This window comes from Arachis ipaensis, chromosome B4 (genome assembly GCF_059453495.1).
Source record: "Arachis ipaensis isolate K30076 ecotype BB chromosome B4, ASM5945349v1, whole genome shotgun sequence".
Lineage (NCBI taxonomy): Eukaryota > Viridiplantae > Streptophyta > Magnoliopsida > Fabales > Fabaceae > Arachis > Arachis ipaensis.
The window spans coordinates 1,957,431-1,974,585 of NC_142439.1; the positions used below are offsets into that span (position 1 = coordinate 1,957,431).

The 17,155-nt window shown below is 31.5% G+C and overlaps 1 protein-coding gene across 6 annotated transcripts; it reads right to left on the reverse strand.

Annotated features, from left to right (window-relative positions):
* Nucleotides 1-6,198: 6,198 nt before the first annotated feature.
* LOC107638280 (S-adenosyl-L-methionine-dependent methyltransferases superfamily protein) lies at nt 6,199-14,949 on the reverse strand. 6 transcript variants are annotated; one of them, XM_016341480.3, is made up of 12 exons: nt 14,376-14,949; nt 12,105-12,481; nt 11,930-12,016; nt 11,756-11,834; nt 11,068-11,209; nt 10,870-10,939; nt 9,710-9,774; nt 9,550-9,628; nt 8,911-8,998; nt 8,149-8,213; nt 7,962-8,051; nt 6,199-6,488 (listed from the first exon to the last, which is right to left on the reverse strand). In XM_016341480.3, exons 2-12 carry the CDS (start codon nt 12,255-12,257, stop codon nt 6,375-6,377), a joined length of 1,032 nt encoding a protein of 343 aa, XP_016196966.1. In that variant the 5' UTR covers nt 12,258-12,481; nt 14,376-14,949; the 3' UTR covers nt 6,199-6,374. The 6 variants fall into 6 exon arrangements, with proteins under 6 accessions (XP_016196966.1, XP_016196963.1, XP_088339776.1 ...); XM_016341477.3 differs by having other exon boundaries at nt 14,468-14,946; XM_088483650.1 differs by having other exon boundaries at nt 12,105-12,413; nt 14,376-14,920.
* Between the last annotated feature and the right edge of the window lie 2,206 nt (nt 14,950-17,155).

The following is a 17,155-nucleotide window of genomic DNA, read 5'->3' on the forward strand; positions in this document are numbered from 1 at the left end:
TGTAATTTGTGAGAAGATAGATTCTGAAATGTCAAGGAGAATATCATGTATTTTATATAGGTATCCTATACTGGTATTTGGTGGATTCGTTCAATTCCAAACCAAATATGTAACTGATGAAGCGAGCATGCAAGAGATGTTTTCAATGTATATTGAAAGTCGCTCTCAGATGTTGTTCTTTGAGTTGTATATTGGGTTCGAACAATTTGAAGCCGACCAAAATATTGAATGGGACGATTACAATAGTGATAATGAGAAAGAGTTTGAAAGCAATTATGAGATTGTTGGTCCAGATGGAGACAAAAATCAAGATGACGGCACTATGGAGGTAAATGTGACAAAAGTGGCAAATGCACCGGCAAATAACATCCATTTGAGGAGTCATCTTTCATACACGCTTTGAATTTAGAGGTCATGCATGCTCCAGAGTTTTCTGAATATATGAATGCAGGTGCGTAATTGCCTATATTTATACGAAGGATTAGAATTTTTTTATAATTTATATTGATCATGGATTAATTAGTTACGTGACATGTGAAAATATAATTAATTAGCATTTGTTTATATCTTTATTTAGTTAAATTTAAGATAATAATTTTTTTATTTAGTTATTGATTTAGTTAAATATTAATAGTATTTATTTATGTGTTTATGTTTTTGTTTAGTTAAAATTAAAATAATAACTTAATGTAAATTTTATTTATATTAATATTGATGTAGTGAGTATTAATATTTTATATTAATATTAATATAAATATTAATATTGTGAATATTGATTTTTGATATGAATATTTATTTATGTTAGTATTAATATTAATACTAATATAGTGAATGTTGATTTTTGATACGAAGATTTATTATATTAATATTAATTACTTGATATGATTAATAAATTATTGGTAAATTTTACTTTTAATTTCACTTATTAAATATTTGTTTATTAAATATTTATTGTATGGCTGTTATCGTAGTAGAAATTTCTATTGTAGCGGATGGTGAATTTATTGTAGGAATGGAATTCAGTGTCAGAAAAACTGTCATTATGGCGATGAAAGATTATACCATCCGCAGAGGATACGCAAATATTACGTGGTTCTAGGCGATGTAGGTAATATGGGGTCGAGGGTCATAACCATAGTAGATGCCGTCAGTCTGATGGTGCAAGTACCGGCAATAATGCTCAGTAGAGTCTTATATTTTATCTGAGTTTTACATTTTATCCAAATACTCCATGATATTTGAAACTTTATATTTTATTCAAGTACTCTCTGACATGTCTAGTAATGATACGTAGAAAAGTTAAGTACACAACAACTACTATCTCGTCGCCTATTTTACATCTTTCACAAAACTCTTGCACTTCGTAGCGTCCTTTTTGAACGCGGACCGGGTGAATCAATTAGCGCTACGACGTGGCGGATCAACTCTAAAATTGTAGTCTTTACCTGTCTCATCTGGAGTTGGTGTCTCACTTGTATACATCAACCAAATTACTTGAATATAAAAGTAACATCACATCTACTAACAGAATATCCAAATATGAATACAATATAATCAAACAACAAAAAACTAAACTTGTACTAGGCTCTGGATCATCACCATGATCATAGTCGTCATTATGGGATTCTTGATCTCATCCTCATCCCCATCTTCATTCTCATCGTCATCCTTACCATCCGATTGCTCTACTAGATAGTCATCACTCTCGTGCTCAATGGTCTTAGCATTTTTTTCAATTAGATCCATTGAAATACGTTGTGAGTTTTGGCTGTTAAGAATCCCTTGACCATCGTCACTCCTACTAGAGTCTCCAGATACTCTCCCTCCAGAAGTACTCGAGGAAGTGCGGCATGAATGCCTCGCGTCCAAGGAATACCCACGCAGCATCATATCAGGCTGATGGTTAGATTGTGATTGGCCTGTGTTTGCACCCATGAACCCAAGTAACTGGCTAAATAAAGCTTCATCTCCTGTGTCAAATTGTAGAGTATTCCAATACTACTGGTGTAATGGGTATGACGGGGTAAACTATGTTTGAGGTATATATGGGACCGAGGACTGTGGTTATTGTTGTTGAGGTGGTGGTAGCGGTGGCGGTGACGGTGACTGGGGCTCCTGTTCTTGATTGTCATCATCACTAACGGGATTATCCTCATCATTCTCTCGCACCACAAGATCCAACAAGATCCACTAACACTTCTATACACAAAACGAGATGCCCTACATAACGCTCTGTACAGGTGTGCTAAGCATGTCGATCCCCAACTATACTGTCTGATACTGCCAAAATCACGAAGCAAAGGCAGAAATTTCAAGTGCACAGCTATCCCAGACTTGTCTCCGAACAAGATCGTACCAAATAACAACATAATGTGGCACTTCACGTACCTCTGAATGCTATTTTCGTCAATCAACTGCAAACGATCTTTTAAATTTCGAAGTCACGTCAATTTTATGAAACTTCCTCTACAGTCTAACTTTCTTGGTGCAACCCCCAAATTGGTGCAAACACTCAACCTCTAAGGCTTCGTGACTACTCATAGTCACTCCTGTCACTGAAAAACTGTTTGTCAGAAGACCAAGATTAACAGTCACATCTTTCAGTCTCACAGCACACTCACCAATCGGAAAGTAAAATGTGTGTGTGCTTGGGTGCCACCTCTCTATTAGAGCATTCACCATTGCTGATTTATTGAACTATCATAATTTGAAAAACATGATAAAAACCAATAAATCGTAAATGCTCCTCCACATTCGGATTGTACGGATCTAGAGGCAGTAGGTGATTACATGTCAATATTCATAAACTCTACAAAAATATAGCAAAATATTACATCAAACAATTTTTAAAAATTATAATTAATTATAACTATAATAATATTAATATTCTATTCTACTCTATTCACCCACATAAATATACATACATACATCAACATACAATACATATTCATAATACCACAAACCTAAATATTTGTCAGATAATTTATTATTTAAATATTAATAATTACTAATTTACCACTAAAAATTAATAATTTTTTAATAATGATAACTAATTTATTAAAATAATATTAAATTTACTATTAATTAATTAATTTAGTAACTAGCATATATGTATAAATACAGCTGTTATGTAGGTAAACTGAGATAGGTGGATTTGGCCTTTAAAGATTGGCCCAAACGTCAATGGAAGGTGGTCTTCAAGTAGGAAAGCTAGCCTCTCTTTGGAATTGATTTTTATGGGCTTCAATCTTTTTATGGCTTGGAATGCGAGGTTTGGAAGAGAATAAAGTGTAATCTCTCGCCATTAATTTTATAAGAATAAATATAAAAAAAAAAACAATAAAAAATTAAAGATCACACTTTACACTTTTAATTTTTTTTTTTTTAACAATTGAGAATCCATTCCCTTCCCGTTTAATTGGATTAATCAGAAATTTGCTATCAAATAGCTTCGGTTCGGATAAAAAAAATCGGTTCGCAACAAATCAATTAAAGAATTAAAAAAAATTAGTAAAGAATCGAAAAAATCCGTTAAAAAACTGGTTAACTAGTTAAATGGTCTGATTTTTTAGTGGTTAACCAATTTAAAATAATAAAATAAAAAATATATTTTTTCTAAAAAATACATATTTTATGAATAAATATATTATTTTATTATATTTTATTTAATTCTAGTTCTAGTTTTTAGAATATGGACCTTTAGGCACATCTCTATCATTTAGCTTAGATATTCCAATTTTAGAATATCATTTTAGAGATTCGTGATCAGAACCATAGAGAGTGGAAAGGGAAGTGGCTAGTCATGTCATTATATTGTTGAAGGTGTTTGGAACGGTGTTTAAAAGTTATTGTCTAATTATTAAAAAATATTAAATAATTAATTTTAAATTTAAAATATAAAATTTAAATATTTAAAAATTATTATAAAAAATAAATTAAACAAAAATTAGATATCAAATAAAAAACACCATAGAATTAGTCAATATAGAATGTAAAGGGAGTTGTTGTTTTGACCAAAAGTTAGGCACCATCATTCTCTTTATGCCCCTCCACCAGCATGATCAATGGCATATATAGACTCTGAAAAAAAAATTGTTTAATTTCTTTTCTCCCATCCATTGTTCAATTATACTAAACATATGGTCTCTAACAAATTTTTCTTGTATCATCTATGTTATTTAATAAACATATTAACATTTTCATTTCAGTCTTTTTGACGTAAAGATTAATTTGTCTATGAAATAAAATTTGGAAATTGATTTAATTTGTTAGTTAAAACTAATTGCAGACTAAAGTGTTTAACAAAAAAATTTATAGGATAATAATAATAATAATAAAGAATTGATTTCTTTTTAAATTTTTAGTAGATTGAATTTTTTTTTACTTTTTAAGAAACTAATATACAGAATTTGTGCAAAATCTTGAACAAGGACATTTTTATAGATAATGACTTATTTAATTTATTTATGTAAAGAACCCTCGTATTAGTTTTTCAAGAGATACAAATACACTTTTGAAACTCATATAATGAAAAATAAATAAAAAATAATAGAAGTTACCATTTATGAAAAAGTGAGGATAGGACCCTATACATTATTCTAAAAATTAGTAATACCTATCTTAATTAAATCTTAAATTAAAATAATCAGAATATATATATATATATATATATATATGTATATATATATATATATATATATATATATATATATGTATGTATGTATGTATGTATGTATGTATGTATGTATGTATGCAGGGACGAATCTATGTTCTTTGTTGTGGGGCAAGCGTCCCACTACAATTTAAAATTTTTTTTAGTAGTTTATGATAATAATAGTTATTTGTCCAAATTAAATTATTGAATTTGATCCCACAATAATTTTTTATTCAACTTTTGGTACTTAATAGTTGATTTAAGCATTACATATTAAATGTTCATTAGAATGATCAATTCTCAATTTAAATGAGATTGGTGTTCTTTTTTAGAAATCAACTCGAAAGAGTATTATTTATCTTCTTTTGAAATTAGCTTTAGTTTTTTTCGTAGCAACTGCATTAATTGAAAGAACTTTTTCAACTATGAATATCAGTAAGAATTGACTTCTAATTGTATGAGAAGTAAATTTTTAAATAATTGTTGAGTGATATATATAAAAAGAGAGATATTTCGATTGTATTGTTAAGAAAAAGATTACTCAATTTTTTTAAAATATGAAACCTAAAAATTAGAATTCTAAATTATATGTTATTATTTAAATTACTATTTTAATATTTTAATTTGTAAATTAGATATTTTAAAGATTAGTCATATTTTACAATAACAAAATATAATTATAATAATAATTATGTTATATGTACATAAAAAAAATTATCTGTATAAAATATATATTAAAATATAAAATATATATTAAAAATGAGTTAAACAATACATATATTTATATATAAATATATAATAATTAATAATTAATTTTTATGTACACATAATATTATTATGTTATATATATTTTACTCTCACTATCAAAATTTTTTCGATTCGATATTGTTTGTATGTATGTAATAGTAATTAGGATAAAAAGACTATTTTAGTTACCAAAGTAAAGAACTTACCAGTATAACCAATCTCGCATTGATTATATTATATATTATATACGTAAGTTATTTTCGAATTATAATATAAATTAAAACTAACAAAGTGGATTGATAGGCTAATTTAGTGACTAAAAAAGGCTGGATTAATTCACTGGAAACTAATAAACTATGAACGCTTATTTAGTTCAGTTTCATAATTTAAAAAATTAAGTATTTTGGTTATTATGTAGCTCCCTATATATCACTTCAATAATTTTTAGAGCTATATATCGCACTTTTTTAGTTAGATAAAAAAAAAAAGACAACAAAAAACAAAACCAAAAAAAAATTACCATTCTATTCTATGGATCAGGAGTCAAGTTAGGCCAAATTAGTTAAATTCGCAGCCTCACCCAATTTAAATATTTTATTGGGTCCGTTGTAAATATCGGATCCTAAATTAACTTAAAATAAATTAAGTCAAATCGAATCTATCAAACATATAATTAGTATATATAATTTTATAAATTTTATATAATAAATTAATAAAATGTTATTTTTAAAAGTTAAATTTAATAAATATTATATAATATCTATAATAAAATAATTAGCATGTGCATGAAGAAGCCATGTTTGAATGATGAGTATTTATAATGTCACTTAAAAGTTAAAATCAAAGTAGATGATCCATTTCGTAATGTGGCCATGATCCATACAATGTCACACTTCATGCCTCATCATTTGGAATAATAAAATAATCTATTCCCCTTTATTTCACTGTATGACAATGGTATACACGCACATACTCAACTATGGTTTCCAAATTGCTTCTGAATATCCTTAAAAGATATAGTGGCTGATCCCCTTGTTTTTGCTTTCTGTTGAGAAGGATGTTCCTTCCACCCCGTCATGTAAATCACCTACAAAATCACAATAGTAGAAACAAAATTGTTGTTAGTTGTTATGAATGCAAGAGGACAATGAGGTAAAATAACAAATGAGTGGCAAGTGATGCATGTGTGTGTTAGAAATGAGGAGCAAGTGGCTGATAGTGAAAACAAAGCCACAAGATTCTCAAGGTGGCCAATTCCAACTTCCATCATTGGAAACTATGACTCCTCTCAAGTTTTCCTTTGAGTAAAGTGACAAATAAACCCTTGAAGATTTACATTTCGGACAGATTAGTCTCTAAAAAAAAAAGTACCAATGTCCTCTAAGATAACAAAGTGGACAAGTTAGTTCAAATTAAGACCTTCTACCCTAATCATAAGGACTAATTTGAAGATAATGTGTCATACATTTGCTATCCTGGAGGACTTTATTAATATTTTTTGGTTTAATTACTCTACTGGTCCCTATAGTTTCGCAAAATTTTCAATTAGGTCCCTATATTTTTTTTTCTTTTAATTGAGTCATTACACCAAATTTTTTTTTTAATTGAGTCCCTACACTTTTTTTTCCTTTTATTTAGGTTCCTGTACCAATTTTTTTTTTAATTGGGTCCCTATAAAATTAAGCCAATTACTACTAAGAGGAACTTAATTGAAAAAAAAAATTGGTGCAGAAACCCAATTAAAAAGAAAAAAAGTATAGAGACCTAATTGAAAATTTCACGAAACTATAGAGACCAACAGAGTAATTAAACCATATTTTTTTTAAGGTGAGATGTTGCTCTTGATGGTGCTAGTTAGAGCTTCTTTTTTCTGTTTCAGTCAGTGTTTAGCTCCGACAAATACCTTTTACACACACCACCAATACTCCTCACACATACTCCTATTATACTTTCCATATCTCAATACCTAGTTCATTTCAGTTTTGATTTTATGTAGTTGGCACTGAACATCTATCACATCGGTTGATGTTTCAGTATTTCTCTCTTGGGTGCTCCATTTGGAGCTTTCATTCTGTAAATTCTGAATTGATAGCAAGGTAAGAAAGTCTTAAGCCAGATTGATTGGACTCCTACAGCAAATGGATACAGAAAACAATGAGCATTGTTGCTCGAATTGAAGCGTCCGTCGAAACACTAATCCAATATCAACACTCTTCAGATTCATCTCTTATTTGCCGACATTTAGGTATTGGAGGAAATCAGAATTGGCATCAGAATGGGACTAGCAGTGCACATCAATCTCCCCAATAGAGAAGAGTCATACCACATAGAATTCCACTAAATCTTTCAACACATCTATTTTCTATATAATTCAACGATTTCAGGCTTCCATCACAAAGAAGGATAATATATGTATTAAAGAAAACTTGGATGGAACTCAAAAGCTTTGAAACTCTCTCCTTACTGCTTGACCATCAGAGTCTGGAAACAACACACTAATTCGAGTTTTGATAGACACTAATGATTTTGTTAAGCTCAAATCGCATTTCTATTTGATTACCTGGAAGGTTGCAGGTACTGTGCCATCTTCTTCAGCAAACATTGAATCATAAATAGCTGCAGTTGCTAAGGCAGTGTCCCTCTTTAAGATCTGTTTCAATCAGCATCCCAAGGTTCAAAATTTGTTGAGTATATTTAATTTAAATACACTAAATAATCATTGTTGTGAAAGGAAAGGAAAGCGTTACAGTATTCATTTGAAAAAGAGAGTTTGTTTCACCCATTGCTCGTAAATGTTCTATAAGCTCCAAGGCTGCACCAGAGAAACAAAAGCCACCAATGCAAAAAATCAATTGCAGAAGGTACAAGTTTATGGAAGCAAGCAATATACTAAACAACTCATTATAAACTAACAATGATTAGAATAGATCAAATAAATGAGAAGATTCTGTTCTATAGCTTTTAGTTATTAGCATCACGAACATCAACTATTCACTTTCCTCAAATCATCATTCTCAGTTGCAAGAAAAGATTGTTGGCTCCTGGTGTGTTACTGTATATTCTGGTAAATTAACTAATTGGGATAACTCAATGACATCGACCTAGATGGTTTAAAAAACTAGTACAACATCCACTGGTGCTATTTGTTGGGGAAATAACCTAATTCAAAGTAAACAAAATGGTGCATACTTGACAAGTAAAGGAATCGACGAAGAAAGACCATAGACAACCATTAAAAAGGGATTACATTTTAAGGGCTCATATGTGGATATGGACTTTCAGAAAAATAATTAAAAACCCATGCAGTGACTTATCCAGAGCAACACAAAATATTGGTAATATGGCCATGTATAGCTGAAAATTATGCATAACAGAAGATAAGGGAAATATTAAATTGGAGTTCAATGATATGGTATGCGATAAAAGTCACGAATGTTCATATGCCAGCAAGTAGCTTCTTGTTTCGTCATCAATGAAAATTGCAATTTCAAACTGGGAAGAGCTCTCACCACTTTCATATTTAACTGTATATTCATCAACATCAACACCAGGAAGGGTGAAACCCGCCCTTGTCAAAAGATTTCCAGCATCTCGAACCTAAAATTGGAGCACAAAAAGTCTTGTCAGTTCCAGCTTTACTCTATGCTTTTTGGGTGCTTTTTTTCTCTCTCTCTTTTTCCTCTTTTTCTCCGCCAGGGAGAAAAAGGAGGTGGGGGGCAGGGAATGATACAACTCTACATCACAGGCATCAATGTCAGAACTAGCCACCTTAACCAACAGATCTTAGAATGGTATGCAAGACAAGACTAATGTATGCGAGAAGTGATAAACAAACAAAATTCCTTATTACCAACACCAACAATGATTAAGAATTAATTTAATCAAAATCAACAATACAATCGGAACACTGCAACAAAGAAACACATACTATTCAGCAGGACTTGCTTAAAACTAACCACCAAACATGATTAAGAATTAATTTCAAATAAAACCATCAACATTATTGGAATAGTGGTACCTGACAAGAATTAGCACCAAAGAAACACAATCTATTCAGAAGAAATACCATTGCATAGTTGCCATCGTTCAAAATAAAGCAGATCTTAAGTACAAAATAAATACTATAACAGTTTGGTAATAACACATGCCTGAGCCAATGGTGATACTCTGGGACTGATCCCTCCTTCACGCTCCATTTGTGCTACAGTACAAGCTATTCTTAGTTCCCTGGTGATAGAAAAAGTATCACAAAAATGCTCCAACATATTGGCTTGCCAAAGAACTTTCTAGAAATTAAATAACAGTCACTTTAAGGTTTCTCCACCAAGAATAGCTGCTAAAAATAGGCCATCAGGTTTCAGCGCCAATCTAGACTGCAAAAGATAAAAATGTACATCAGAATAACAATAAAGGATTTTAAAACCGACAATTTAGAATTTAGATAAGCAAAAGTTGATAAGCACATGCAAGTTTTCAGCGTACTGCTTATAGAATTATGATCAAGTTATCATCCAAATAACACGACTGTAGAAAGCCCTTTACATTACAGCTAATGAGGATTCCCTTTTGTCATGTTTTCTCTTCTCTCCCACAATTTCTTTCTTTTCTCTCCCCCTACTCTCCTATCTCTTATGTCTCTCACCCTCAAACCTTTTAGAATTGCAGAATGGGGGTTGCGGTAGCTACAACTATTTGCCATATGCTTCTCTGTCACATTTATGAAGCAACATAGTAAGGAGGATGCATGATTTCTCAAACTGTAGAAAGCCTTCCCTTCCATATTAATTGTTCTATGTAACATATTGTATTCTTTTCATTCTTATATTCCCAATCTTTGGCAAATGTTCAATAATTTAAATAAATAAATATGCATGAACATATAAGAGGTGAAATTGATTAATAGTCACAGGCCTCTAACCATGTTTCCTTCAAATAGAATTGAAATTGACTCATGAAGAAAAGATAAGAAACATAGCCTTTTATCAAAGTCTGGGTCTAGCCGAGTGATTAGTGTGGATACTAGAGTTTAGACAATGAGGAAACAGATAGAGAAATATGGCTTACAATAAGCCTGTTTACTCATTTTGTTACTTATTTTATTTGTTTAAAAGGATCTCTTATTCTCCCTTCATCTTGTATCGTTCATCCATTCTTTTATCCCAAAAAAAAAAACAAAAACAAAAACAAAAACAAAAAAAAACAAAAACAAAAAACAAAAAAAACAAAAAACAAAAAACAAAGCACCTATTTACTCAGAATCATCATAATACAATCTGTAACTTCTATATATTGGAGTTATTCTATCACCTACCCAAGAAACCCTCAGAGGTATAAAACCCAAAAATAATTGTTGCTTTGATGTTTCAGAGAACTCTTTCAGGGACAACACTAGAAAATTTTAACCTCATCCTCATTATAAACTGAGCTAATAATCACGTTAATCACAACAATTGAATTAGAGCATGTACCTGTATCATTGCTCCTGGCAGATCATTTGTCCAGTGTAGTCCCAAGCAGCTAATAACCAAATCCACAGAGCTGCAAAGAATATACAACGAATCAAAAAGAAAATTTAGAAGTTAATCAATATCAAGTGAACAATCACAACATAAATATCACGTGAAAAGTTAGAGTTACATGAGAGTAAATCTGACTCCATGTGGCACCTTTCTTTGATTGGCAAAAATTCTTCATCAGCAACCACATACAATGTCTCAATGTTATCATTGTTAGAGGCATCCTCAGCATTTTTACACAGCTGTACCATTTCATAGGATGCATCCATAACAATAAGCTTTTCTATGGTACCTGAGATCAATCATGTATCATTGCACTGCGTTATAGCATTGTCCATATACTAGCCAGTTAAAAGTTGGCAAATATAATTTTACAAGTAGGAAATAGGGCCGTGTTTGTTTACCCTGAGACAGGAACACAGAGACACAAAATTGTGTTTAGCAGATGAGATATGGATAGAGATATTGTGCCTAAAGATACTGAATTAGTGTATTTTGTGTCCTTTCTGACAGGAAAGACACAAAAACACTATAAAGAGACGCAACTTATTTTTCATTTTTCTTTCATTGTTTTTGTTAATTTTTCATAATTATATTTTTTATTATTATATTTTTCTTCCCAAATTTTTTGAATGGAAAAAATGAGAATAAATTAGATATTTATAATTTGTTCTAGTTTATCATCAAACAAAATACAAGAACACTAATTTTTGTGTCTCTGTCTTTTGTGTCTTGTTTTCAGTGTCTTGTCTTTTCCTTTTCAGAACCAAACGCAGTCTAGGGGACACATGACCGTGTCATACGATGGATGAACGATGTGCTTGATGAATGCACTTACGCTGGGTGTAGAGCGAGCGGGTGACTGGTAGCAAGGAGCCTCCCAAACACAATGCAGTAGGGAAGGTCTTCTTACAATCCTGAAAAAATAAAATAAAATAAATAAAATTGGGGAAAGAAGCCATCTGTATTGTATGATAGAGATGGAAAAGTCATTAGTAGTTGGCTCCTATACTTGCAAGCGATCGAGGAGATTATGAGCAACAGTATTAAGGAAAGGGTCGTCAGAATTTGAGGGCATCAACCACGCAGCTCGGTCTCGCTGCACCAATCAACCAGATCAAAAAGCATTTGAAATAATTTGAGTATGGAATTACTTCTATTAATAAAAAGGGGGAGGGTGACAAGACCTGTTTACGCTTGAGTTGGCGGTCAAAGATCTTGACCCTGGAGCTCGAAGTTGAAGTATCAGTGCAGAAAGAAGCAGCAGCAAATGGATGTCTAATCCTACTTGTACACGCTGAAGCTGAGCGCAACATGTAGGAAGCCAAATGCCTTGTCATTTTGAGTGAGCTTCTTCTTTGTAGTATGGAACCTAGTCTCTTGGGGCACTCTCTTATTTCACTTAATACTAATATTATGCCACTTCTTTTATAAACAGTGGCAGCGCGGCAAGGGCAGATAGGGGTGTCAAACAAGCGTGAAGCACTAGTCTGAACCTTTGCAAAAACAAATTCTAACTTGGGGAGGATTCCAGTTAAAATTCCAAACAAACAAACAAATGTACCTAAATGTGATACCTCATTTTAATTAGTCAAATTTACAATTCATACTTAAGAACTTGACAGTTAGCATATGTATAATTCACAATCAGAACACACCAATCATGTATACCTCAACAAAACAGAGGGTATTAGGCAATATTAGAAATCTTGGAATCATCATCATCAAGGAGCCACCAAATGAAATTGATTTGCTTTTACAGTGAGATCAGAACTAAGTTATATAACTAGCAATTCCTTGTTATTTCCATGATGGAAGTTCAACATTCCAAAATCTAACATAAGATCAAACCTTAACATTCTCTATTCAAAGAAAGATGATTCACATAATAAGCACAACATTACCGATCAAATGCTCACTACACTACCAGAAGCTTTGGGTCAGCCCAGTATGTAATTCGCCATCTCTCCTCGCAGCAGCTTCAACGCTTTTGTTCTTCCCTCTTTAAGAGGTGATTTAAATGTTAATACTTAATAGTTAGAACTAGAAGCTTTTATTCCTTCAGATGCGGTCACTAGGATTGTAGCTTTGCAACTTGTAACTAAGGTTCTGAAAACTGGACCGATCATTAAACCGCTCTAGTTATTGGTTCACTGGTTCATTGGTTCAACTGGTTCAACAGTAGTTCAACCGGAAAAACCATTTTATAATAAACACCTGATTCTATAAAAATTCAATGAATAAAGCAACTGGTTCTAAACACTCTTTTACTGCATTTTTTTACTTCAAAAGGGGATCATAAACAACTAGTTCTATGAATAAACAAACTACAATGATATGCAATGCCAAAAATAGGCCAATGATGAAATAATAAAAAGTTTCTCTCTTCAATTCTATGTTCAAGCTTGTAGCAGACTAGAATCAACAGAGTAATACCGTTGAAATAGTCTTCCTTCTTAATTCTTATATACCTCAAAGAATTTCCTACAAGATGAAAATTGAACACAACACACAGCCTTAAAACAAAAACAAAACAACACTCAGAAATCAATCACCTCTTCCAAACACAGCCTTAAAACAAAACAGAACAACATTCAGAGTATGAGCATTGATCACAAAAAATTGATTTTTGAAACAAAACAAAAACAGCAGAACAACATTCAGAGTTTGAGCATTGATCACAAAAAATTGATTTCTGAAACAAAACAAACACAGCAAAACCAGCAGAACAGCATTCAGAGTTTGAGCATTGATCACAAAAAATTGATTTCCGAAACAAAACAAACAATCAACAAAACAATGAAAACAATGAAAACATGAAGCATATAATAAATCAATGATCACCAATATCCAGCAATAATCTCAAAGACAACAATAGATACACAACAACAATTTAGCAAATAAACAAGAACAAGACCTAAATAGAAAATCCAACAAATTAAATCGCAGCAACCTAACAATTTAGCAAATTAAAACAACTGCAGCCCAACAATTTAGCAAATTATCAACTTAACAAGTTCAAGAACAGAAAATCACAACAAAAACAAAAATAAATAATTAAAAATAACAAAAGAACAACAGAACAACAACACAAGAACAATTAGCAAATTAACAAGTTCACAATAACAGTTAAAATTTACCAGAAGAACACTAATGCAAGTGGAATCATCATGCTAATATGTTTTCTGCAAAGATGCTATTTGTGCAGCTAAAATTTCCTAACAATTATTCTAATTTCACATGCAATCAACTTACTAAGTTTCTAAAAGCTAGAAATTATAAAACCAACCAGAAATATGGTTAAAGCATTTCATCAAACATGTTGAGTGCCGTAAAATTAAAACGAAATAAGAGAATTCAAAGCTTAATATCAATGTGATAGAGAAGAGAATATAACTATTGTCTACTTTAATTCAGTCTATGAAAAAATCCAAACCACTACCAAATCAAATAGTTACTTGTTGTAATAGAAATCAGAAGTTGCAGAGTTTGAAGCAGAGTATTGGTGTTGTGTGAGTCTATTGTCTGGTGGCGGATTTAGGGAACTCACGACGGCGACAAAAGGGAGCAGTTCGACGGCTAGGTGGAGCGCGCGGGTTGGTCGCAGAGTTTGAAGCAGAGCAACGTGGCTTCCAGACGAACGCGAATGCGAACTCGAACGGTGAACGGCGAGGGAACGCGAACGGTGAACGCCGAGCGAACGTGAACGGCGAAGAATGCGAACGAAGACGACGGCTGAACGAAAATGCGAACGTGAACGGCAAACAAACGGCGGCGGAAGCGCGGCTGAGCAGACAAAGACGACGGACGCCGAGCTCGAGGAAGCAGCTGCGATCGGTGACAGCGAACAGGGGTTGAAGACTTGGAGCCCGAGGGAAGCTAGATAGACGGACGGACGGCGAACTTTGAGTGCGACCGACGGCGGCAGTATGCCACTCCTTGCGGCGGTGGTGTAGGCTTACAGTGCTAGGTGTTTTTTGGCTGAGTTTCTGTGATTTCCTTCGGAACGAAAGAAAGAAAGGGAAAAAGAAACGGAGGAGCTTCCGTTTTTGTGTAAACCGGCCGGGTTCTAATTCGGTCCGACGGGCAGGTTCCCGGCCGCTTCAACAGTTTTTCACCGATTTTTTATCAACGGTTTTACATATCTAACCGAACCGTTAATGTTGTCGGTTCGTAGTTGGACCGGTCCGACCGGTAATTCAATCCGGTTTTCGAAACTATAGTCTATAATGTAGTAAGTTGTAACCCTTCCCTTTTTTGGTCAGAGACCCGGGCCACCAACCTAGCCCAGACTCAAAACACAAGCCATATGTCCGAACCCGACCCGAATTTCAAACCTACATTTCCCCCTCCCTTGAGCGTGAGACTGAATCGTGCCTTCCTTGCAGCTGGCCAGCTGCTCCCTTGGCAAATTGGCTAGATGATCGGAAACATCCCGTGTGGCAATAAAAATTTTAGAAAAATTTTCAAGTGTACTGCCATATCACTGTATTATAATTAAGATCAACGGTTAAAAATTACTGATACACCGATATGACGGTACACTTAAAAATCTTTTAAAATTTTAATTATTCTATTAATGTTTATAATTTTACCAAAATATATTGCATAAATAAGTTTAAAAAAATTAATTTTACTCAATTACAACTTTTAAAAAAAATAGTATTATAAAATTTTATTGTATAATAATTAATCTTACAAAATAAAAATATTTTGTATACGTTTATATTTTTTATTTAAAAACAAAAGACAGCTCTTATGATTTTTGAAATTTTAAATGGATTCATTCCTTATTTTGTAGTGATTTTTAAAAAGTTGTAATTAGATAAAATTAATTTATTTTTTATTTATTTATGTAATTTTTTAATTTTTAATTAGATTCTTATGATTTAAAAAGCTTGTAATTAAATTTTTATATAAAACAAAACAATGTATTTAAATTTTTATTATTTATCTTTTTAAAAAGATTAAGATAATCTTAAAATATTTATTTTACAATATTTTATGATTTAACATATATCAAATACAAAACTAATTATGTTAAAATTTGTATTTTTTTTAAACAAAAAGGTTAGAAAGATCCTAATTTAAAGTCTTAATTTAGTATAAAAATTCAATTACAAATTTTTAAATTTAAAAAATTTAATTAAAATTTTGATAAAATTATAAAAATTAATAAAATAATTAAATTTAAATAAAATAAATATTTTATTAATCCATATATTAAACAATGAAATCTAAACCACAAGCAAATAGCGGTCATTTGAATCAAATTGGACTAGATTAAAAAATAAAATTAGACTAATTCAAAAATAAAATCAAATCTATGTAATTTAGATCATAATAAATTATAGGATAAAGTATTTATTATTTTAGTTAAATTTGGGCCAAATTTTACTTTAATCTCTAACGTTTTAAATATTTTATTTTAGTCTTAAAAAATTTTAAACAAGATTTAATGTGATCTTACTGTTAAAATTGACACTAATAGTTAACAGAATGAGTAACATAGACGTTAATAACGTTACTAGTTAAGTCATATCTTCTTCCATGTGTTAAAAAATATAACCGAAATTTTCTTATAATACTTTTTCTCCTCAATTTTCTTTTTGTAGAAAACTCCAAATTCTAACAATCAATCATCAATACTTCAGAATTAAAGGAAAAACTTTTATATCATTAATCGTTGGTGGATCGAATTTTACTTATATACTAAAATCGAATGCTATTGACTCTTGAATATGCAAATTGTTTATGTTAAATTTAATAGTGGGATAACGTTGGATTTGCTTAATATTTTTTTGGGATTGAAATAGAACATTTGAAAGTTTTTGGAACTAAAATAGGACGTTAAAAATGTTATAGACCAAATTAAAATTTGACCCAAACTTTCAGGATCAAAATAATATTTTACCATAAATTATATCATTTTATATTTTAAATCGATACAAATTATACTACAAATATCATATCTCGTTTATACTGACAACGAGATATTTTTTGAGTTAAGTCTCAAAGTGCTCCTGAAATTGCACTCGAGACTTGAAATGGTCCCTGAAATTAATAGTTACTCAATTTTGTCCTCGAAGTTACATTCCAAGACTCATAGTAGTCCCTTAGATAGTTCCATCCATCACTGATTATCGAAAAATTGAAGTGGACTGATTCCTGTCATGCTGGCACACCAACAGCTTGCTGACATGGCATATGAAATTTTTTTGTTTACAATGTGGTTTTT